This window comes from Anomaloglossus baeobatrachus, chromosome 4 (genome assembly GCF_048569485.1).
Source record: "Anomaloglossus baeobatrachus isolate aAnoBae1 chromosome 4, aAnoBae1.hap1, whole genome shotgun sequence".
Lineage (NCBI taxonomy): Eukaryota > Metazoa > Chordata > Amphibia > Anura > Aromobatidae > Anomaloglossus > Anomaloglossus baeobatrachus.
This window is the reverse complement of record NC_134356.1, coordinates 491,974,506-491,999,554: the sequence shown is the minus strand read 5'-3', so window position 1 is coordinate 491,999,554 and position 25,049 is coordinate 491,974,506. Positions and strand designations below refer to the sequence as shown.

General features: G+C 46.6%; 1 protein-coding gene across 1 annotated transcript in view; it reads left to right on the top strand.

Annotated features, from left to right (window-relative positions):
- The first annotated feature begins 23,878 nt into the window (after positions 1 to 23,878).
- The window catches only part of LEO1 (LEO1 component of Paf1/RNA polymerase II complex), a 155,423-nt gene continuing 154,252 nt past the window's right edge, over positions 23,879 to 25,049 (top strand). The window contains exon 1 of the mRNA XM_075343672.1: positions 23,879 to 23,960. Within this exon, the coding sequence (XP_075199787.1) occupies positions 23,879 to 23,960 (82 nt within the window). The remainder of the gene's footprint in view (positions 23,961 to 25,049) is intronic.

Genomic DNA, 25,049 nt, shown 5'->3' with positions numbered 1-25,049 from the left:
AAACAGTGTCCAGGAACAATGAAAGTTGGGAAAAAAAGAACACTGTGCAGAATCATACAGCTGTCCGCACAGGACAGGCAGGGGACCACATCACAGACACAAAATGTCAAAGATCCATGGAACCTTTGATGAAGAGGCCCAAGTGGAAGATAATAGTTCCAAAAAGATTTCAACGGGAAGTGGTGGGCTCCGGTGGTTCACCAACGGGAAGCGGTGGACTCCGGTGGTTCACCAACGAGAAGCGGTGAACTCCGGTGGTTCACCAACGGGTAGCGGTGGACTCCGGTGGTTCACCAACGGGAAGCGGTGGACTCCGGTGGTTCACCAACGGGAAGCGGTGGACTCCGGTGGTTCACCAACGGGAAGCGGTGGACTCCGGTGGTTCACTAACGGGAAGCGGTGGACTCCGGTGGTTCACCAACGGGAAGCGGTGGACTCCGGTGGTTCACCAACGGAAAGCGGTGGACTCCGGTGGTTCACCAACGGAAAGCGGTGGACTTCGGTGGTTCACCAACGGAAAGCGGTGGACTCCGGTGGTTCACCAACGGAAAGCGGTGGACTCCGGTGGTTCACCAACGGAAAGCGGTGGACTCCGGTGGTTCACCAACGGAAAGCGGTGGACTCCGGTGGTTCACCAACGGAAAGCGGTGGACTCCGGTGGTTCACCAACGGAAAGCGGTGGACTCCGGTGGTTCACCAACGGGAAGCGGTGGACTCCGGTGGTTCACCAACGGGAAGCGGTGGGTGCACCCCGGTGGCAGGCTACAAAAGCCCAAGGTGCGCCTCGGTGGTTTGCAAAAAGGCCAAAGAATGCACCCCGGTGGCAGGCTACAAAAGCCCAAGGTGCGCCTCGGTGGTTTGCAAAAAGGCCAAAGAATGCACCCCGGTGGCAGGGTACAAAAGCCCAAGGTGCGCCTCGGTGGTTTGCAAAAAGGCCAAAGAATGCACCCCGGTGGCAGGCTACAAGAGCCCAAGGTGTGCCTTGGTGGTTTGCAAAAAGGCCAAAGAATGCACCCCGGTGGCAGGCCACAGATAAAGATCACAAGCACCATGGACACGGCTAAAGGTGCAACCAGGATCATCTTCACCAGTGATAAATGCAGGAACAGCAATTAGGATCATGGACACCAGTGATAGCCAGGAGATGTATCCAGGATGACAAGCTCCATGGACATGTTAATAATTTGAAATCAGGATTTCAGGCACCAGGGACATTGCCGAAAACTGCAAACACAATCATGATATCAGGACATCACCAGGAGCTGCAGTCAAGATCAAAGTCACCAAAGACATGTCTAGAAGCTGTATCAAGAGGATCAGGGATATGACCACAAGATGCAACTAAAGTAGGCCCTGGACAAAACCAGTGAACACCTGTGGAAGGTCACAGACTGAGAACTTGGAGATGCTAAAAAACAGTGTCCAGGAACAATGAAAGTTGGGAAAAAAAGAACACTGTGCAGAATCATACAGGTGTCCGCACAGGACAGGCAGGGGACCACATCACAGACACAAAATGTCAAAGATCCATGGAACCTTTGATGAAGAGGCCCAAGTTGAAGATAATAGTTCCAAAAAGATTTCAACGGGAAGCGGTGGGCTCCGGAGGTTCACCAACGGGAAGCGGTGGACTCCGGTGGTTCACCAACGGGAAGCGGTGAACTCCGGTGGTTCACCAACGGAAAGCGGTGGACTCCGGTGGTTCACCAACGGAAAGCGGTGGACTCCGGTGGTTCACCAACGGGAAGCGGTGGACTCCGGTGGTTCACCAACGGGAAGCGGTGGACTCCGGTGGTTCACCAACGGGAAGCGGTGGACTCCGGTGGTTCACCAACGGGAAGCGGTGGACTCCGGTGGTAGCCCAAGGTGCGCCTTGGTGGTTTTCAAAAAGCCCAAAGAATGCACCCCGGTGGCAGGCTACAAAAGCCCAAGGTGCGCCTCGGTGGTTTGCAAAAATGCCAAAGAATGCACCCCGGTGGCAGGGTACAAAAGCCCAAGGTGCGCCTCGGTGGTTTGCAAAAAGGCCAAAGAATGCACCCCGGTGGCATGCCACAGATAAAGATCACGAGCAACAGGAACATGACCAAGAGCTGTATCCAAGAGCAGAAGCACCATGGACACGGCTAAAGGTGCAACCAGGATCATCTTCACCGGTGATAAATGCAGGAACAGCAATTAGGATCATGGACACCAGTGATAGCCAGGAGATGTATCCAGGATGACAAGCTCCATGGACATGTTCATAATTTGAAATCAGGATTTCAGGCACCAGGCACATTGCCGAAAACTGCAAACACAACCATGATATCAGGACATCACCAGAAGCTGCAGTCAAAATCAAAGTGACCAAAGACATGTCCAGAAGCTGTATCAAGGAGGATCAGGGATATGACCACAAGATGCAACTAAAGTAGGCCCTGGACAAAACCAGTGAACACCCGTAGAAGGTCACAGACTGAGAACTTGGAGATGCTAAAAAACAGTGTCCAGGAACAATGAAAGTTGACACAGACACAAAATGTCACAGGATCCATGGAACCTTTGATGAAGAGGCCCAAGTGGAAGATAATAGTTCCAAAAAGATTCCAACGGGAAGCGGTGGACTCCGGTGGTTCACCAATGATAAGCGGTGGACTCCGGTGGTTCACCAACGGGATGCGGTGGACTCTGGTGGTTCACCAACGGGAAGCGTTGGACTTCGGTGGTTCACCAACGGGAAGCGGTGAACTCCGGTGGTTCACCAACAGGAAGCGGTGGAGTCCGGTGGTTCACCAACGGAAAGCGGTGGAGTCCGGTGGTTCACCAACGGAAAGCGGTGGACTCCGGTGGTTCACCAACGGAAAGCGGTGGACTCCGGTGGTTCACCAACGGAAAGCGGTGGACTCCGGTGGTTCACCAACGGAAAGCGGTGGACTCCGGTGGTTCACCAACGGAAAGCGGTGGACTCCGGTGGTTCACCAACGGAAAGCGGTGGACTCCGGTGGTTCACCAACGGAAAGCGGTGGACTCCGGTGGTTCACCAACGGAAAGCGGTGGACTCCGGTGGTTCACCAACGGGAAGCGGTGGACTCCGGTGGTTCACCAACGGGAAGCGGTGGACTCCGGTGGTTCACCAACGGGAAGCGGTGGACTCCGGTGGTTCACCAACGGGAAGCGGTGGACTCCGGTGGTTCACCAACGGGAAGTGGTGGGTGCACCCCGGTGGCAGGCTACAAAAGCCCAAGGTGCGCCTCGGTGGTTCAAGATCAATCACTTCTGGTAGGGCTGGAAATGCGTGTAGCATCCAGCTTGAATAAAGTCAGGCGGCAAATTACTGCGGCATTGCACAGTGAACACCAAAAAGGTGTTATGCCGGTGATCACTCTGGCATTAAATATATGGCAGACCTTTCTAGCTTATAAAGTGGTCTGTAGATATATTGGCAAGCAAACAGTTTTGCAAACCAGGATCCTTTCAGCTACAGTCTCCAGCTTTGGCCACTAGGTAAGTAGGCAGGTGCATAGCCACCAGGAGTTTTTAGAGGACACCCAGGTGGGCCATTAACTAGGGACCTTGATATGGAGGTTGGAGACCAGTAGTTAATGTAGCTGCCAATGATTTGCTCTATTGTCAGTTTAGTTGTGGTATAGTGACAAAATTTTGGAAAAGCCACATTGGAATGCATACTCGCACAGTGCCTCTTGTTACAGGGATCAGAACAACAATAGAGTGAGACAAGATGTGGACACTGAGCAGCAGGAGGTGGATGAAGGACTGAAGTCAAGCACTGTAAGCAGCGACACAAGTCCACATCACAGAGAGAAAACAATCCAAGAAGCTCCGCAGCAGCCGAGTAAGTCTGATAGAGATTCTTTAGACGGGGATGTATGATCAGATGAAGAGGATGATATAAGAAAGGAAATATGTTTAATATGTTAATGCTTTAAAGCAGACCTGGGCAAGGGGCGGCCCGCGGGCCACATCCGGCCCGCCTACTCTCTGTGACCGGCCCGCCTGGCTCACGGCGTCCTTGCTGGCCAGTCACTGATGAGGGCAATCTGACCTGTTGTCCGGAGCTCCAGGCTCCGGGAGGCGCGTGGTCAGATTGCCCTCATCAGTGCCCGGGCAAATGCCGGGGCCCTGGAGAGCCGGGGGGGCTCACTCGGCCTCGTCAGTTCTGGTGCCCCTTGGCCGGGGCCCACTCGCCTTAGTTCTGCTGCCCCCGGGCCGAGTTCCGGGCACCACAGTCCTCGGCAGGAATCTGCGGCGCCGTCCCTTTAAGGAGCAAAGACTTCCTGGTTGAACTTCATCTGCGGGCGGAGCTACCGGCCGGCGTCCTGCTCATCCCACAGATGAGAGTTGCAGTGCCAGCCAGCGACCCTAAGCACAGTGCTTCTTTCCGGCTCTGTGTGGGCCCCCTCTCCACCGTGACCTGAGCGGTATGTGCCCTCCCCTCCCCCCGATTTATGGGCCCTGGTGAGCTGTATGGGCTCTTCTCCCCCCCTAGGTGTATTCCCTGGAACCCCCCCCCCCTCCTCGGTGCCGTATGTGCTGGGCCCCAGAGCCGCGTGTGTGTCTGTCTGTATGTATATATGTAGCAGAGCTATGTGTGTATGTATGTATATATGTAGCAGAGCTATGTGTGTATGTATGTAGCAGAGCTATGTGTGTATGTAGCAGAGCAATGTGTATGTATGTATATATGTAGCAGAGCTATGTGTGTCTGTATGTAGCAGAGCTATGTGTGTCTGTATGTAGCAGAGCTATGTGTGTCTGTATGTAGCAGTGCTATGTGTGTATGTATGTAGCAGAGCTATGTGTGTATGTATGTAGCAGAGCTATGTGTGTCTGTATGTAGCAGAGCTATGTGTGTCTGTATGTAGCAGAGCTATGTGTGTCTGTATGTAACAGAGCTATGTGTGTCTGTATGTAGCAGAGCTATGTGTGTCTGTATGTAGCAGAGCTATGTGTGTCTGTATGTAGCAGAGCTATGTGTGTCTGTATGTAGCAGAGCTATGTGTGTATGTATGTAGCAGAGCTATGTATGTAGCAGAGCTATGTGTGTATGTATGTAGCAGAGCTATGTATGTAGCAGAGCTATGTGTGTATGTATGTAGCAGAGCTATGTGTGTATGTATGTAGCAGAGCTATGTATGTATGTAGCAGAGCTATGTATGTATGTAGCAGAGCTATGTGTGTCTGTAGCAGAGCTATGTGTGTCTGTAGCAGAGCTATGTGTGTCTGTAGGCATGTATAATGTGTATCTATGTATGTCAGTGTATATGGCTGTATAGATGTGTCCGTTCTATATGTATTTTTGTGAGTTTGTCTTTAAATATGTATGTGTACGTATGTGTGTCTGCGTGTTGATGGGGCCCACTAGGACTCTTCCGCCCGGGGCCCACAAAAACCTGGAGCCGGCCCTGACCCTCATCACACGCTGCGTGTCGGGCAGGAAACAGAGGACAGATCCTGAAGCTCCGCACAGTGTAGGCAGCGGAACGCAGGAATCTCTCCTCTGTTCCTTGCCCGACACTTTTCTCTGTGACACACGCGCACCCTGATATCGTCAGTACGGCGCGCGTATGTCATTTGAAAAGTTCCCGCCCGGCAGGAGAAGCTGCAGAGGCGGGGGGCGTATGGAGAGAGGCAGCGGCGGGGGCTCCTAGGAATACAGCGTCGGCGTAGCCTGGCCATGTGAAGGAGAAGCAGCTCAGCGGGGGGCTCGTACGGAGGTGTCTGAGGACGGGAATGATAAGAAGAGAGGTGAGTGGTTACTAGTAACCTGCGGGGACAAAAGGGGGCGGGCAGGCGGGGGGCTGGGGGAGAGGGGTAACTTTTGACAAATATTTGGGGTGTAGTGGTTTAGTAAATGGGAATGTAGTTTTACAGGTGTGGTATATGGGGGGGTGGAGTGGTGTAGTTTTATAGGTGTGTAGTGGTGTAGTATAATACAGGTGTATATAGGAGTGTAGTATAATACTACACCCCTATATACACCTGTATTATACTACACCACTACACCCCTATATACACCTGTAATATACTACACCCCTATATACACCTGTATTATACTACACCACTACACCCCTATATACACCTGTATTATACTACACCACTACACCCCTATATACACCTGTATTATACTACACCACTACACCCCTATATTCACCTGTAATATACTACACCCCTATATACACCTGTATTATACTACACCACTACACCCCTATATACACCTGTATTATACTACACCACTACACCCCTATATACACCTGTATTATACTACACCACTACACCCCTATATACACCTGTATTATACTACACCACTACACCCCTATATACACCTGTATTATACAGGTGTATATAGGGGTGTAGTATAATACAGGTGTATATAGGGGTGTAGTATATTACAGGTGTATATAGGGGTGTAGTGGTGTAGTATATTACAGGTGTATATAAGGGTGTAGTGGAGTAGTATATTACAGGTGTATATGGGGTGTAGTGGTGTAGTATATTACAGGTGTAGTGGTGTAGTATAATACAGGTATTTATAGGGGTGTAGTGGTGTAGTATAATACAGGTGTAGTATATAGGAGTGTAGTATAATACAAGTGTAGTATATAGGGGTGTAGTGATGTAGTATAATACAAGTGTAGTATATAGGGGTGTAGTGATGTAGGATAATACAAGTGTAGTATATAGGGGTGTAGTGATGTAGTATAATACAAGTGTAGTATATAGGGGTGTAGTGATGTAGGTTATCACAGGTGTAGTATATAGTGATGTGCTGCAGTTTATTACAGGTGTAGTATATAGTGATGTAGCATATTACAGGTGTATATAGGGGTGTAGTGATGTAATATATAGTGGTATAGTATATAGAGGTGTAGTTTATTACAGGTGTAGTGTATACTGATGTATATTACGGGTGTAGTGATGTAGTATATGGGGATTGTGTGTGTATGTATACATTGTGTGTATGTGTATATATATTATACACGCACAGTATATATGCATGTTTGTGTGTATATATATATATGTAGAACCGAGTTAATTATCTTAGTCCGCCCTCTAAAACCATCCCAATTTCTCATGCGGCCCCATGGGAAAATTAATTGCCCACCCCTGCTTTAAAGTGTCCGAAAGCTATGGAGGGGAACCCGAAAAGAAAGGGGGTTTTCTACAAGGGGAAAGCTCAGAATAGTTGGCTATTAGGAAAAGTTGTGGCGATCAGGTTTTAAGATATGTATGTCTGTTCATTGTCACCCCCAGATTTTATGTCAGCAAATGAGATGATCAAACTATGAAACTTGGAGTTGCCAAAAATTTTAGAGGATAAATTAATGAATCAAATAAAATGGGAAAGAAAAAAAGTGTCTTCGATAATTGTCTAGTCAAAGGTATGTTGTTTTTAAGAATTGTTGTAAACGGGTTGTGGTGGTGACACTTAGAAGTATGTGGGTTTTGTTCGGTTGGCCGATCTTTGCATGTAGGATGAGTCCAACGAAGAAGGTTTTCTTCAGGTAACTGAAGTTAAGTGGAGTTGGGGGGGAGAAAATGTTTCCCCAAATCAGGGTTATAAAGACTCTGAAGAGGAATTTTGCTGTATGAGAAAAAAATGTAACAGATTTTTACAATGTTTGGGTGCGGATTAGTGTTGTAATTTCTCCATGCTGCCTTGAGGTCAGTGGGTTTTGTGGCCTTTTTGTAGGGAGATGGAGTTGGGCCCAAAGATTTGAAGGAAAAGGGGCGACAGAAGAAATTGTTACTGTCTAGAATTATTCCTAATTGTGGTGTCAATTGGCCTTTGGAAAGAGAAATTGGAAGATAGTTGGGTGTTTTTTGGACAGACAATATTAGTGTAGTTGGAACAGTGAACAATATGATGGCTGGTAACCCGCATCGGCCTCTTACAGCACTCAGTGCTGAGGAGCGGGAACCTAAGAGCAAAATTCTGGAGGAGCACGTGCCGGAGGCAAACGAGTCAATAGCAGAATATTGTACAGGGGAAAAAGGGAAACTTTGTTAATTTGTTTCAAATGCTAGAAAAAGTTAGAGAAGTCTGCTAACAATGCTTGACAGGTATTGACCTGGATCTAAACCTTCCAGGTGAGAAGTCCTTGGTACCGGACATCTTGAGGAGATACAAGTCAGAATGAAATAGATGGAGCAGCTTCAGGAGACAGCGAGAAGATGTGGGTCCAGACATGATGCTACTCAGGACAAGCATTGAGCTGTTGGTAAGTTTTTATGTTTTCTTATGTTTTCCTTAATGACGCTGGTGCACTAATTTTCCTAAAGTCTTTGCACAAGTGGCCACTAATATAGTCTAAATGAAAATAACTCTTGTGCTCTGCAGATAGCTCCTGTAGTTTCTTGATTGCTGCATTTTTTTGTTTTAAAAATTTTTAAACTTAATTTATAATTGTTTTTTTTTTTTTATTCTTTTTGTGCAGAATATCAAGAATCAATGGAGGTGCATGCAGGAGCGAGATAAGAAGTTCATGGCTGAGAAGGAAAAAAGTTTCATTCTTCTGAGCTGCAGGTCTTTGTGTCCAGCCGAGAGACCCATTAGTAAGCAGATTTATCCCATTCTTACACCTTTCAGGGAATGTTCCAATGGACCGAATCCAAGACTTTCAGAACACTCTTAGGCCTAGGACACACGGCGAGAAAAACGGTGTGAGTGGAATGCGATAAAAAATTGCATTCCACTCGGAACAATATTACTCTGTGCCTGCTCCCATGAGCGATTATTTCCTTGGTCCTAATCGGACCGAGAAAACAGTCGCAGCATGCTGAGGGTGCAATGCGATCCTGTTCCACTCACACCAATGCAATTCTATGGGGCAAGAGAAACATTGCACTGCTCTTGCATTACACCGGTGTAACACGAGAGCAGTGCGATTCTCGCAGCAGCCGGCAACGGAGGAGAGAGGGAGATAAATCCCTCCCCTCCTCAGCTCCGGTCTTCCCCTCCTCAGCACTGGCCCCCCTCCTCCTCAGCGTCGGCCCTCCCCCCGCAGCTGTAGTCTGATCGGACCACAGACGCATGACACTCGGATCCTGCTGTGCTGCGAGCGTGAGCCGAGTGTCATGCGAGGATTGCACTAATCCCCGTGTGGCCTTGGACTTAGGCCCTGTCCACACATTGCATTGTTTGATGCATTCTTGGTGCAGTTATTCGTGCAGTTTGTTGCCCAAATCTGCATGTCTATCCCTATCTCAGCAAAGTCTATGAGAATTCTGAAGTGCTGTCCACACGTTGCTTCTTTTTTTCCTTCCAGTTTTTTTTTAGCTCTTCCAGCCATTGAATTCACTACAAAAAGGCTCTAAAAACGCCCCAAAAAACTCATAAAAAATGCATGCGTGGTTGATGTTTATTTGTGCAGAAACTTTCTGCAGCGTGCACACATACCTTAAACTTAAAAAAATAGTTTGGTTATCATCCGAAATACATAGAGACGTTGTCCGAAACCAAAGTTCATTTTCATCCTAAATGTCTAAAATAATTATTTAATCGTTTTTCAAATATACTTCAATAAAGAAAAAAATCCCGATCGTTTCCCACCTGAAGTGAAGCGTCATCAGTGGCGGCTGTTCAGGTCTGGACGGTCCCTACTCTCCCCGCACGACGTCCCCTCTAAGTATCCCAGCATGCACTGGGGATTCTCAAATGAAACATCATCAGAAGAAAATAAACATAGGAAGATACAGTAGAAAGGGAATGGTAGGGAATTATTAATGGACGTAGAATAGAAAAGTGATTACGTTATTAAATTAAATAAACCTACAAGTGAGTGAAGAGCATTAGATAAAGGGCAAATACGCACAAGATGCAGGAGAAACCTATAAGAGCAAAGTGCAAGACACAATGATAGAAAAATATATAATGGGATAATATAATAGTCATTTTATTTTATTAGGTAATATTAAAAACACCTGAATAACAAACTGGTGAATATTGACATCAAATGGGTAAATTGCTAGAATAATACATAGAATATATATTAGTAACTAATGTGGTGACAATACTGTAATCGGATCCGAGATCACATTCTATCCAAGAGGAAATACTGAATAGAGCACAGTAATAACGCAGCGAAATGAGGTCCAAATAGGAGACGTCACAAAGGGAGAGGAGGGAAGAAATGGAGCGCGCAGCGGCAGATAAGAAAACACCCGTCAGGAATAATCCACCTTTTAAAAAAAATAAATAAATTAAATAGATAAATATTTAAGATGTAAATGACCTTTGGTTTCGATCTCCCCTTTATCGTCCATTAACTTGTCATAAATTTGTTATTTTTTTACCTATTCTTCAGTGCTGCTGATCCATTGAATCTTTTGTGGATTTCTTGTTAATGGTAAAAAATGACAGACTAATGACAAGTCACTGGTTTAATATCCTGCACTTTGCCGGCTCTTTAAAGGGAACCTTTCGCCAGTTTTTTGGCCTATAAGCTGCGACCACCACCAGTGGGCTCTTATATACAACATTCTAACATGCAGTATATAAAAGGCCAGGCCGCTGTGTACAACATAAAAAACACTTTATAATACTCACCTAAACCGGTCGCTGTGGTGGATGTGGGTCATATAGGTGTCTTCGTCCTCCGGTGCCGGCGCCTCCTCTTTCGGCCATCTTCTTCCTCCTTCTCGTCATACACACTCGCCGGTCCTGCGCAGGCGCACTACAATACTTAGATCTGCCCTGCTCAGGACCTGAATGCCGGTGAGTGTGGATGACGTTGGCCGCGTCTTGCACACAGGCTTCAGGAGGAGGACAACAAAGATGGCCGAAAGAGGAGGTGCCGTCACCAGAGAACGGAGACACCCATATGACCCAACTCCACCGCAGCGACCATTTAGGTAAGTATTTGTGGAGCACAGGGCTGCTGCAGCGGTCTGGTGCGTTACCTTCAGGGACTCCACGGGACGGTCTGGTCACAGGTAGGGAACCTTCTCTTTCGATTTTCGTGACGCCACTCTCGGTATTGCGGTCAGTGGGGACCGCCACTGCAGATTAAGGGGTGCCTGAGGCTGATGGTGGGTGCAGTCAGTTGTAGTGGCCTACCGAGAGTGAGGCAAGCCCCAGGGCCCTGTGTAAGTGTGTGGAACCACAGGTCGCAGAATGACTCAAACACAGTCCAAGAATTCTTTTAACGTGTTTACTCACTGTTTGGTGGTCACTGTGAGATGCCCGGGCGACACTGCGATAACCAGGTGGAACCAGAAATTCCAGAAGGCTGTTCTGAGGGTAGCTGTCCACTCGCCCTCCTTGCACTCCTTTTGTTTGGGAGGACCCCTTACTTGAAGTATGGTAGGGTTCCTCCAGGGAAGCTGTTTCCAACCCCGCTCCCCTCTCTGGCCCGTCTGCCGGCAGCGTGACCATGGTGGGATGGCTTCTGGCCCTGTCCCCTTATGGGCCTCCTGATTGCTGCTTGTCTCGGAGTCTGTGTGGTGGTGGTGAGGGCATGACGTACCCCCACCTGAAGGTTGAGCAGCTCTGGATGATTAGCTGTCTGCTCTGGGGACCTGTCTCCCCTTGCGTGCTGGAATACCAGGGATCCCCTTACTCAGCCACCCCTCTCTCTGGGTGTCTTTCAGGCTGACCCATAGGTATCCGTTCTCCCCCGTTTTCAGCTACTGCACTCCGCAGGGCCTGGCTAGCATGAGAGCCCCTCTGCTCCCTTCCACACTCCTCAACACTCTGCTTCAGACTGCTTGCTCCTCCTTCTCTTCCTGTCTGCCCGGCTACATATTATAAAGTGTTTTTTTATGTTGTACACAGCGGCCTGAGCTCTTATATACAGCATGTTAGAATGCTGTATAGAAGAGCCCATTGGTGGTGGCCGCAGCTTATAGGCCATAAAACTGGTGACAGGTTCCCTTTAATGCTACAACACTTAGGTTATTGTGCTTTTTGTGCAGCTTGCAGGGTTACATGATATTTCATATACGATTTTTACCTTTCTTGTTAGTAAATCACATTTTTTTCCCCTCTTTTTCTTTCCTTAACTGAAGGCGACATATCTCCAAGGCATTTTGATCTCTCAGCAAATCAAGAGGAGCTGCAGACCGGGAAGACCGACTCTCAGGAGCCTCCTGGACTTCAGAGAACAAGCATGGCCGCCGACAGAGGAGCAACCTGTCCACCTGGAGGCTCAGAAGAAGAGGCGATGCCCGGCAGCTTATCTGTTTTTGTTTTTTAAATGTGGTTTATGCTTTTGCTGATGGTAATTTAATAAAATCTTTCTCTCATACGAGTTCTTCTTGCGTCGCCTCCAGTGAGTTCTGGCTTTGGTGATAAATGCCTTTCTCTATCCTGCATCTTTGTAGCTGGAGAATGGCTTTCTGGATGTGAAGTCGTCCATAGTCTCATAGGTCCCATACACTAGATGGCTGTAGACCGGACACTTGTCCACAAAACACACATCTCTCCTGTTTCACCCCTATAAATAAATGTGATTCCTGCACGTTTTAGTAAGATTACACCTGGGATACAGGACAGAAGTGGCGCTGTGCAATGTAAGTGTATACTATGTATACATTTAATTCTATTAAAATTCATTCTTATGTAGTCAAATTAAAATTTTTGATTAGCATAAAATAAGCAACATATCTTAGATAATAGGGCACCACTCACATCAGGTACAAGTGCATAGACTTATAACATACATTTTCTGTATAAGAATTATATTCATATACAGTCATATGAAAAAGTTTGGTCACCCCTATTAATGTTAACCTTTTTTCTTTATAACAATTTGGGTTTTTGCAACAGCTATTTCAGTTTCATATATCGAATAACTGATGGACTCAGTAATATTTCTGGATTGAAATGAGGTTTATTGTACTAACAGAAAATGTGCAATCCGCATTTAAACAAAATTTGACCGGTGCAAAAGTATGGGCACCCTTATCAATTTCTTGATTTGAACACTCCTAACTACTTTTTACTGACTTACTAAAGCACTAAATTTGTTTTGTAACCTCATTGAGCTTTGAACTTCATAGGCAGGTGTATCCAATCATGAGAAAAGGTATTTAAGGTGGCCACTTGCAAGTTGTTCTCCTATTTGAATCTCCTATAAAGAGTGGCATCATGAGCTCCTCAAAACAACTCTCAAATGATCTGAAAACAAAGATTATTCAACATAGTTGTTCAGGGGAAGGATACAAAAACTTGTCTCAGAGATTTAAACTGTCAGTTTCCACTGTGAGGAACATAGTAAGGAAATGGAAGAACACAGGTACAGTTCTTGTTAAGCCCAGAAGTGGCAGGCCAAGAAAAATATCAGAAAGGCAGAGAAGAAGAATGGTGAGAACAGTCAAGGACAATGCACAGACCACCTCCAAAGACCTGCAGCTTCATCTTGCTGCAGATGATGTCAATGTGCATCGGTCAACAATACAGCGCACGTTGCACAAGGAGAAGCTGTATGGGAGAGTAATGCGAAAGAAGCCGTTTCTGCAAGCACGCCACAAACAGAGTCGCCTGAGGTATGCAAAAGCACATTTGGACAAGCCAGCTACATTTTGGACGAACGTCCTGTGGACTGATGAAACAAAGATTGAGTTGTTTGGTCATACAAAAAGGCGTTATGCATGGAGGCAAAAAAACATGGCATTCCAGAAAAGCACTTGCTACCCACAGTAAAATTTGGTGGAGGTTCCATCATGCTTTGGGGCTGTGTGGCCAATGCCGGCACCGGGAATCTTGTTAAAGTTGAGGGTTGCATGGATTCAACTCAGTATCAGCAGATTCTTGACAATAATGTGCAAGAATCAGTGATGAAGTTGAAGTTATGCAGGAGATGGATATTTCAGCAAGACAATGATCCAAATCACCGCTCCAAATCTACTCAGGCATTCATGTAGAGGAACAATTACAATGTTCTGGAATGGCCATCCCAGTCCCCAGACCTGAATATCATTGAACATCTGTGGGATGATTTGAAGCGACTGTCCATGCTCGGCGACCATCAAACTTAACTGAACTGGAATTGTTTAGTAAACAGGAATGGTCAAATATACCTTCATCCAGGATCCAGGAACTCATTAAAAGCTACAGGAAGTGACTAGAGGCTGTTATTTTTGCAAAAGGAGGGTCTACAAAATATTATTGTCACTTTTATGTTCAGGTGCCCATACTTTTGCACCGGTCAAATTTTGTTTAAATGCGGATTGCACATTTTCAGTTAGTATAATAAACCTCATTTCAATCCAGAAATATTACTCAGTCCATCAGTTATTAGATATATGAAACTGAAATAGCTGTTACAAAAACCCAAATTGCTATAAAGAAAAAAGGTTAACATTAATAGGGGTGCCCAAACTTTTTCATATGACTGTAGCACCCAACATAAATATAGCAGCAAAGCGGCAACTCAGTGGGAAAATAGCAGCAGGCAAATATAATGTGCAAAATCCAATGGCTAAATGATTATAAATAATGATGAAGTCAAAGCCTCAATATATATATAAATATATATTGTAGCAGTGAGATATAACCAAGGCACAGACAGCACTGGGGTCATACACGTTACTGTGGGGCATATACATTACTGGGGGCATAGAGCTCTGGAGGGCAAACACATTACTGGGGTGGGTGGGATACAGCTCTGGGAGCTCATACAGCTTAGTGGGGGGCACATATAGCTATGGGGGGCCCATAGAGCTCAGGGAGGCATACACAGCTCTAGGGGGCACATACAGTTCATGAGGGCACATTCAGTTCTAAGTGGCCCATACATCTCAGGAGGGGGCACATACAGCTCGGGGGGGCACATACAGCTCAGGGGGGGGCACATACAGTCCATCAAGTTCACCCTTTCTCCACCAATTATACTTTTTTTTATCACTAAATTATCTATAAACGACAATGTTGAATACTGTGGAAATCATCCAACCTTTTTTTAACCCCTTCAGCCCCCAGCCTGTTTTCACCTTAAAACTGAATAGGATAACTGAAGTGAGCACTAATATATATATTATGAGTGCAAGCCAAAAATTACATACTATATACGGATAAGGCTGCACATCAAACATAGATAATAGTATAATGCCTCAAGCATATGGACAAATATTGGAATATACAATGAAAAATGCTACTTGCTAATTTGAACATGTGAATAATGAATTGCATACCTGCTATGAATATTAGGAAAAAGGAGATATTTAGCAATCGCATTGATCAATGTAACTGAGCCCCAAGGCCTCGTCAAGGCATATCTCTATATTGGGGTCCCTAGCTCTGTGACCCTAACTGTGTGTCATCTCATTGCAATTAAAAACTGCTATGGGTGGAGAGGGGTAACTAAGGACTTTCTTATATAGGAGATGGAAAAAACATGGCCGAAAGGGGCGGAGCTGTGTTCACATTCAGAAAAAAAAACCAAAAAACTACATATAACTGAATAGGATAACTGAAGTGAGCACTAATATATATATATCATGAGTGCAAGCCAAAAATTACATACTATATACGGATAAGGCTGTACATCAAACCTAGATAATAGTATAATGCCTCAAGCATATGGACAAATATTGGAATATACAATGAAAAATGCTACTTGCTAATTTGAACATGTGAATAATGAATTGCATACCTGCTATGAATATTAGGAAAAAGGAGATATTTAGCAATCGCATTGATCAATGTAACTGAGCCCCAAGGCCTCGTCAAGGCATATCTCTATATTGGGGTCCCTAGCTCTGTGACCCTGTTTTCACCTTAAAGACCTGGCCATTTTTTGCAATTTTGACCAGTGTCACTTTGACAGGTTATAACTCTGGAACACTTCAACGGATCCTGGCGATTCTGACATTGTTTTTTCGTGACATATTGTACTTCATGTCAGTGGTAAATTTAGGCCGATATGTTTTGCGTTTGTGAAAATTTCGGAAATTTGGCAAAAATTTTGAAAATTTCGCAATTTTCAAAATTTGAAATTTTATGCCCATAAATCTGAGAGATATGTCACACAAAATAGTTACTAAAAAACATTCCCGCTTTACACCAGCGCAATTTTTGAAAAAAAAAAAAAAATCCGTTAGGAAGTTAGAAAGGTTCAAAGTTCATCAGTAATTTCTCATTTTTCCAACAAAATTTACAAAAAAAAATTTTTTAGGTACCATATCACGTTTGGAGTGATTTGAGAAACCTAGGCGACAGAAAATACCCAAAAGTGAACCCATTCTAATATCTGCACCCCTCACTCTGCTTAAAACCACATCCAAGAAGTTTATTAACCCTTTAGGAGCTTCACAGCAAGCAAAGCAATGTAGAAGAAAAAATGAAAATTTTACTTTTTTAACACAAAAATGTTACTTTAGCCATAAAAATTAGTATTTTCACAAGGGGATCAGGAAAAATGCATCATAAAATGTATCGTGCATTTTCTCCTGAGTACGCAGATACCTCATATGTGGTGTAACTCAAATGTTTGGGCACACGGCAGGACTCGGAAGGCAAGGAGCACCATTTGAATTTTTGAGTGCAAAATTAGCTGCACTCATTAGCAGGCGCCATGTCGGGTTTGAAGACTCCCTGAGGTGCCTAAACAATGGAGCTCCCCCATATGTGACCCCATTTTGGAAACTAGAGCCCTCAAATAATTTTTCTAGATGTTTGATGTGCACTTTGAACCCCTGGGGGCTTCACAGAAGTTTATAACGTTGAGCCGTGAAAAGAAAAAAACCATTTTTTACCACAAAACTGTTGCTTCAACAAGGTAGCTTTTTTTTATCACAAGGGTATCAGGAAAAAATGCATCATAAAATGTATTGTGCATTTTCTCCTGAGTACGCAGATACCCCATATGTGGTGGAAATCAAATGTTTGTGCACACGGCAGGACTCGGAAGGCAAGGAGCACCATTTGAATTTTTGAGTGCAAAATTAGCTGCACTCATTAGCGGACGCCATGTCGGGTTTGAAGACTCCCTGAGGTGCCTAAACAATGGAGCTCCCCCATATGTGACCCCATTTTGGAAACTAGAGCCCTCAAATAATTTTTCTAGATGTTTGATGTGCACTTTGAACCCCTGGGGGCTTCACAGAAGTTTATAACGTTGAGCCGTGAAAAGAAAAAAACATTTTTTACCACAAAACTGTTGCTTCAACCAGGTAGCTTTTTTTTATCACAAGGGTATCAGGAAAAAATGCATCATAAAATGTATTGTGCATTTTCTCCTGAGTACGCAGATACCCCATATGTGGTGGAAATCAAATGTTTGGGTACACGGCAGGACTCGGAAGGCAAGGAGCGCCATTTCACAGCAAAATTGGTTGGAATTATTAGCGGACACCATGTTGCGTTTGGAGACCCCCCTGAAGTGCCTAAACAATGGAGCTCCCCCACAATTGACCCCATTTTGGAAACTAGACCCCTCATGGAATTTATCTAGCTGTTTAGTGAGCACTTTCAACCCCTGGAGGCTTCACAAACGTTTGTAGTGTTCAGCCGTGAAAATATTTTATTCTTTTTTTTTACCACAAAATTGTTTTTTCAAACAGGTAGCTTTTTTTCACAAGGGTATCAGGAAAAAATGCACCATAAAATGTATTGTGCAATTTCTCAGGAGTACACAGGTACCTCATATGTGGTGGAAATCAAATGTTTGGGCGTACGGCGGGGCTCAGAAGAGAAGGAGCGCCATTTCACAGTAAAATTGATTGGAATTATTAGCAGACGCCATGTTGCGTTTGGAGACCCCCTGAGGTGCCTAAACAATGGAGCTCCCCCACATGTGATCCCATTTTGGAAACTAGACCCCCCCATACAAAAAAATTAGTTTGGCAAAATAAAAAATACAGACATCAGTAAAAAAAAAAAAAATGAATAAAAAAAAAAATATGAGCGCCTGCCACTAAGACCAGTGCCAAACGTGAGAGCAATGCACGAGTCTCGCATTGCATCATCTACTCCAGTCTGGAAGCGAGCAACTGCGCTGAATAATGCGATGCGAGAGGGCGGGGTGGCAGATGAGAAAGGGCGCAGCGGATGGAAGATGGGAAAGGGCGCAGCGGATGGAGGAGCGGCAGAGGATGGAAAAGGGCGCAGCGGATGGATGATGGGAAATGGCGCAGCGGATGGAGGAGTGGCGGAGGATGGGGGGGAGGGAGGTGAGATGGGGATACCTACCTTACAGGATGGATCTAGGCAGCAGGATCACAGCAGACAGAAGAGGCAGCAGATGAAGGAGGCAACAGATTGAGGAGTGTGAGAGGGGGCAGTAGATGAAGAGGATGGGAGAGAGCAGGCAGCAGATCGGGGAGGGGGGCAGAGTCTGATGGGAGAGCGAGATGGCACATGGAGGAGGGGGGGCCCCGGGAGGAGGGTGGCCCCCAGAACATGGAGGGGGAGGGTGGCTTGCAGCACATGTGGGGGGAGGGTGGCTTTCAGCACATGGAAGGGGAGGAGGTGTAGTGGCGATGGAGAAGGGGCAGCCAATGAAGGAGGCGGCTGCGGACGATCGGGAACACTGGGGGCCGATTCGGGGGCAGCAGCGGCTGAAAAAGGTGGGTGCGACGGCGGCGGGGACAGTGGCGAGCGTGGCGGCGCAGACAGTGGCGAACGTGGCGGTGGGGACAGTGGCGGGCGGGGCGATCGGGCACAGGGGTGGATCGGGAGCAGCGGCGGGGTGATCGGAGACAGCGGCGGGGCTGGCGGTGGCGATCGGAGCCGCAGCGGGGCTGGTGGTGGCGGGCGGGGCGATCGGAGACAGCGGCGGGGCTGGGGCTGGCGGGCGGGGCGATCGGAGACAGCGGAAGGGCTGGCGCTGGCGGGCGGGGCGATCGGAGACAACGGCGGGGCTGGCGGTGGCGGGCGGGGCGATCGGAGACAGCGGCAGGGCAGGCGGTGGCGGGCGGTGCGATAGGAGACAGCGGCGGGGCTGGCAGGGCGATCGGGGACAGGGGCGGGCGGCGGGGGCAGCAACTTACCGATGGGCACCTGCAGAGACCGCTCTCCTCGGCTTTCTGGGACGGACACAGGTCACTGGCACCAGATCCACGGTGATTGGAGAGATCGGTCACAAGACCGGTCTCTCCAATCAGAGCTGGGGGCGGGTGAAGCACCGATCACCCAGCTCCAGCCAATGGCCAGTGCTACAGCAGCACTGATCAGGGCTGGATTTCAATGTTCCAGCCATTTTCAATGGCTGGAACATTACAGTGACTGTAATTGGCTGAGCGGCGTTTGTCAGCCAATCACAGTCTCTGTAGGTTCAGGGAGGAGGCACCACCCCTCCTGAGGTCAGGCAGAGGTCCCCTCCTTCCCGAATCTACTGTTTAATTAAACAAATTGGACTCCCCGGGGCTCCGGGACCGCGATTTCGCCATGACGTACTGGGTACGTCATGGGTCGTTTAGCACCATGTCACCATGACGTACCCAGTACGTCAAGGGTCGTTAAGGGGTTAAAAGCTGTTATAGTATCTGCCATTACTACCTGTTGTGGAAGGACATTCCACAATCTGAGTGCTCTAACTGTAAAGAACTCTTTCCTATTTAGCTATCAGAATTGCCTTTCTTCCACCTGTTATGACTACTCCATAGTCCTTAGTATGGTTTTTTGGAAGGAATAAGTCAAGTGCCAGTCCTTTGTATTGACCACACATTTATTTATACATGTACATGAGATCTTGTCTGAAACGTCGTTTTTTATCTTCGCTAAACAAGCCCGACTTTTCCAACATCTCATCATATGGATGGCCTCCATCTCTTGTGATAATCTAGTTACCACCTTTGAACTGACTTTAACTGCTGAACAGGGTCGGCATCAGCACCCGGCGCACCAGGCAGTGTCATGTGCTCCTGCCCTGACACTGTACACTGACACTGCTGCACGGTGCTCCTGACCTGACACTGTACACCAGCACTGCTGCACGGTGCTCCTGCCCTGACACTGTACACTGACACCTGCTGCACGGTGCTCCTGTCCTGACACTGTACACTGACACTGCTGCACGGTGCTCTTGCCCTGACACTGTACACTTACAGTGCTGCACGGTGCTCCTGCCCTGACACTGTACATTTACACTGTTGCACGGAGCTCCTGCCATGACACTGTACACTTACAGTGCTGCACGGTGCTCCTGCACTGACACTGTACATTTACACTGCTGCACGGTGCTCCTGCCCTGCCACTGTACACTTACACTGCTGCACGGTGCTCCTGCACTGACACTGTACACTGACACTGCTGCACGGTGCTCCTGTCCTGACACTGTACACTTACAGTGCTGCACGGTGCTCCTGCCCTGACACTGTACATTTACACTGCTGCACGGTGCTCCTGCCCTGACACTGTACACTAGCACTGCTGCACGGTGCTCCTGCCCTGACACTGTACACTAGCACTGCTGCACGGTGCTCCTGCCCTGACACTGTACACTGATGCCTGCTGCACGATGCTCCTGTCCTGCCACTGTACACTGACACTGCTGCGCGGTGCTCTTGCCCTGACACTGTACACTTACAGTGCTGCACGGTGCTCTTTCCCTGACACTGTACATTTACACTGCTGCACGGTGCTCCTGCCCTGCCACTGTACACTTACACTGCTGCACGGTGCTCCTGCACTGACACTGTACACTGACACTGCTGCACGGTGCTCCTGTCCTGACACTGTACTGAACTTTAACCATAGGACAATGCCACCAGTCATAGTGACCCCATCACAACCTTAAATCTCTGTGCGCACACTACGGTTATTTGCCGCGGATTTGCCACAGATTTTGCTGCAAAATAAGTGCAGCTTTTGTTTATAATCTCTCTGCAGTCCTTCCCCAGCAAAATCTATGGGAAACCCAAAATGCTGTGCGCTCATTGCATTTTTCTTCCTATAGGTTTTGCTGCAGAATTTCTGCAGCAAAAAGCAGCAGCATGTCACTTCTTTTCCGCAGGTACCTGCGTTTTTGCCATAGATAATAGACCAACCCGTGGAAAAAACGCATGCGGGTGCCGGGTACGTTTTTGACGCTGGTGCGGAATTCTGCCAAAGGGTGCAGATTTTTCTTAAGAAAAGCAAATTTCCAAGTGCGCACAGACCCTAAAGTAGATTTTTCACTTAATCTTCGTCCAAGAGTGCACTTCAGTGTAAAAAAAAAAAAAAATACCGTGCTGTCCCCCCCCTTCCCAGGGTCTACTGGCCAGTCTCTGCCGCTAGTGTCTGGTATTGACCATTTCACTGGTCACGATGACAGTGCAGCAGCCGATCGGTGAGCTCTGCCAGTGTAAACTGAACGCCCCACTCAGAGCTGCTGAGCTCACTGATTGACTGCTGCACTGTCCTCGTGATGTCAGTGAAATGGTCAATGCCAGACTCATCAGTTGTTTCCCTGTCTATACCTCGCATGTAAATTTACCCGTGCAGGTTTATCCATGTGTTATTAGACCTCATCAGGTGATCTGTATGGGGCATGGGGGGCACTACAGCAGGGCAGTCGATGATTGTGCAGCGCAATAAGTGGGAACAAGATTAGACATTACACAGATCCACACTGTACATTCTGATGTCTGGTTTTCTCATACGAGTTTTATCCGTATTTCTCACAGATAGGGCCCCTACCAATGAGAGTCTATGGGGCTGATCACAGAGAGGGCCCCTACCAATGAGAGTCTATGGGGCTGATCACAGAGAGGGCCCGAACCTATCAGAGTCTATGGGGCTGATCACAGATAGGGCCCGTACCTATGAGAGTCTATGGGACTGATCACAGATAGAGCCCTTACCTATGAGAGTCTATGGGGCTGATCACAGAGAGCCCGTACCTATGAGAGTCTATGGGGCTAATCACAGGTCTGTGTATTTGTGAAGACTTAAGGGTACTTTACACGCTGCCACATCGCTAGCGATTACTAGCGATTTTGAGCGCAATAGCACCCACCCCCGTCGCTCGTGCGACATTTGTTGCTCGCTGCCGTAGCGAACATTATCGCTACGGCAGCGTCACACACACATACCTGTGTAGCGACGTCGCTGTGACTGCCGAACAATCCCTCCTTCACGGGGGAGGTGCGTTCGACGTCACTAAGCGGCCGTCCAATAGGAGCAGAGGGGCAGAGATGAGCGGGACGTAACATCCCGCCCACCTTCTTCCTTCCTCATTGCTGGTGGACGCAGGTAAGGAGATGTCCGTCGTTCCTGCGGTGTCACACATAGCGTTGTGTGCTGCCGCAGGAACGACGAACAACATCGTACCTGTGGCAGCAGCGATATTAAGGAAAGGAGCGACGTGTCAATGATCACCGTTTTTGGACGATTTTGCGATCGTTGATCGTTGCTCCTTGGTGTCACACGCTGCGATGTCACTACTGGTGTCACACGCCGGATGTGCGTCACTAATGATGTGACCCCGACAATATATCGGTAGAGATATCTCAGTGTGTAAAGCACCCTTTAGTGGCTCACACAAAAATAGAGGCTTGTCGGATTCTGGGCCAAATAATGCAAGTCTATGGATCCATGAATAAATTGGAAGCTCTCAGATACCATCTATCTGCTGGCTGTTTTTTCTAGACTATTCGATAGGAGAAGCCTTCTTACGATTTTTTATTTTATTGGAGAAAAACTGATGAAACTCTGACATAACTGATAACAAAAATTGTCACTGACCGAACTGATGACACACGGACTGTTATTTGTGTTCGTGAAGACTCAGTGACGTGTGAATGAGCCCCTCATTAGGCCGGGTTCACACCAGTGTATTTTCGGCTGAGTGCTGTATGTGATAAAGCAGACATTGCACTGACAGCACACGAAGCCATGTTATTCAGTGGAGTCCTGCAGATGAGCATCTTTGTTCTTCACTGACCAAATCTGCATGTAAAAAAAATCCCAGCATGCACTTGTTTCTTCTGTGTGTGAGGTCAAACTTGCTCATTCAAGTCAAAAGCCGGGGTCAGAGGGGCGTAGAGCATGGGATGTGGTATCCTGATGACACTCGGCTCCGGCTCTGCCGATGACACTCGGCTCTGACTCTGCCGATGACACTCGGCTCCGGCTCTGCCGATGACACTCGGCTCCGGCTCTGCCGATGACACTCGGCTCCGGCTCTGCCGATGACACTCGGCTCTGGCTCTGCTGATGGCACTCGGCTGTGGTTCTGCTGATGGCCCTCGGCTGTGGCTCTGCTGCCATTATTTTCCTCAGTCTGTTTAAAACTGAAGAAAATCTCGCAGATCAGAGCTGCAATATGGACTTGATTTTCTCATTGCTTTCATCCAATTTACACTCTAATGTAAGCGAGCCCTAAGACTGTGTAGAAAAATAGAAAAAGGGGATCCCATACATAAAATCCTTATAGCATGTGGTTTTTTACAGATTCACTGCAACTCTTTAAATGGCCTTGTAAATTATTATAGCAGTGTTGGTCTTTGTGTAGAGATTTATTGTCAATAACAGCACAGTTATTTGCTGAGGGTCCCCTATACCCATAATTAGGGTGCGGCACCGTAGTTGTAATCAGGATTTCTGGTTAGGGGCCCACTCAGATTTTTTGCCCCCCTAGGCTGAACCCCTAGCTACGCCACTGCCCCCACTGGTTCCAGTACTGTTTATGTCCCCGTAAAAACATTAAAATTAATACATCTAGTTATCAAACACTTTATAATAGGACATATTATATATGTTCACAGTTCTGTTTATATTGGAGGGCATAGCTTATTGATAACAGTTCTTATAAGAAATCAATATTAATGTATCAGTATTGAACATAGATAAATGCTGACTTAGTATGGTATATATATTCTATCTGGATTTTTCCAGATAGAGGATTTCATCATGTGTAACTGTGCTAAACAGAATAACCCTATATGGATTGGGACAGCTGTATATATAGACGGTGGGAGTGGGGCTCTCACTCTTGCTCCAGGAGTCAATCTACACATGTCGAAGCTGATCCATCCATCCATCCATGATGAAGTAACACAGGCCTGTCAGGTCTCCAGCATGACTATTCAGGAACCAAGTAAAGATGGATGAAGATTTCTATTGATTAGAATGGACTATTATTAACTCTTTACGTAAGGTAACGAAGAATATTATTTTTCCTTTCTGTAACTGAACTTTGGCAACCTATTTATTAGATATAAAAATACATCTATTCATTTTTCTACATTTTTTAAGTTTTGTTTTTCATGCACTTATCACGTATTTGAAGAAAAATATATTTAAGGGTATATTTTTAACATTTTGGCGAGTCAGGATTCGTTTTTTTTTTAATTTTTTGTACTTATTCCTTCACTTTGCACAACGGGGGACAGCAATAATGAATATCTCTTGCAAAATGTCAGGGAATTAACAATTTATAAATATCACGCGGGACTTAGAAAATACGAATAAGTCAAGTCGCATGAATGTTTTTTTAAATGAACTTTAAAGAGTTTGCAAAGCCACAGAGGATCATCCTTTGATGTGTCTTTGGAGGAGAAAGAATAAGTCAGTCCATAAGAAGTAGTACAAGTGCTGATTATAAGTCAAGGTAAGACAATGAATTTAAATTCTTTTTCTGAACAAAGTAAGCTTTTAGAGAAGTCTAGTTTAGCAAATTTATGGTTATGTCATGATTGACTCCTGGCTCAGCTGGAGTTGAGCCTTTTTTTTAGTTTCACTTCTGATGCAAGTCACGTTAAGGGTTAATCCTTTCTGTCTCGTTCTGGAGGTCAGGCTGCTTTATTAGGGCACTATTTCTCTTGGACTTCACCAGTGATACTTCTGGCTCTGCTGTGCTCTGCTCTTGAGTGACCTGTTGTCTGCCCTGCCCCCTCCTGACCTCCATGTTCACCTGACCTGTTAACCTCCTCTGTTGTCTGTTTCCATCAGTGTCTCTCCCGCTGTCTCCCTGTTTGTTCCTTATCTGTTTACCTTTATTCTGTCTTGTCTTCCCACTCCCCCTCGCTTCTAGGCTCTGATTTCCCGGCTACTGACTATTTGCTTCCCTCTGACTACGTTTAGACTTTGCCCTTGTGTACTTACAAGACCTCATGTTGTGACACGGCTTTCTTACGATTCTACTGCCATCTGGTGGGCTTGACTAGTATTACCTCTGCTAGGGAAT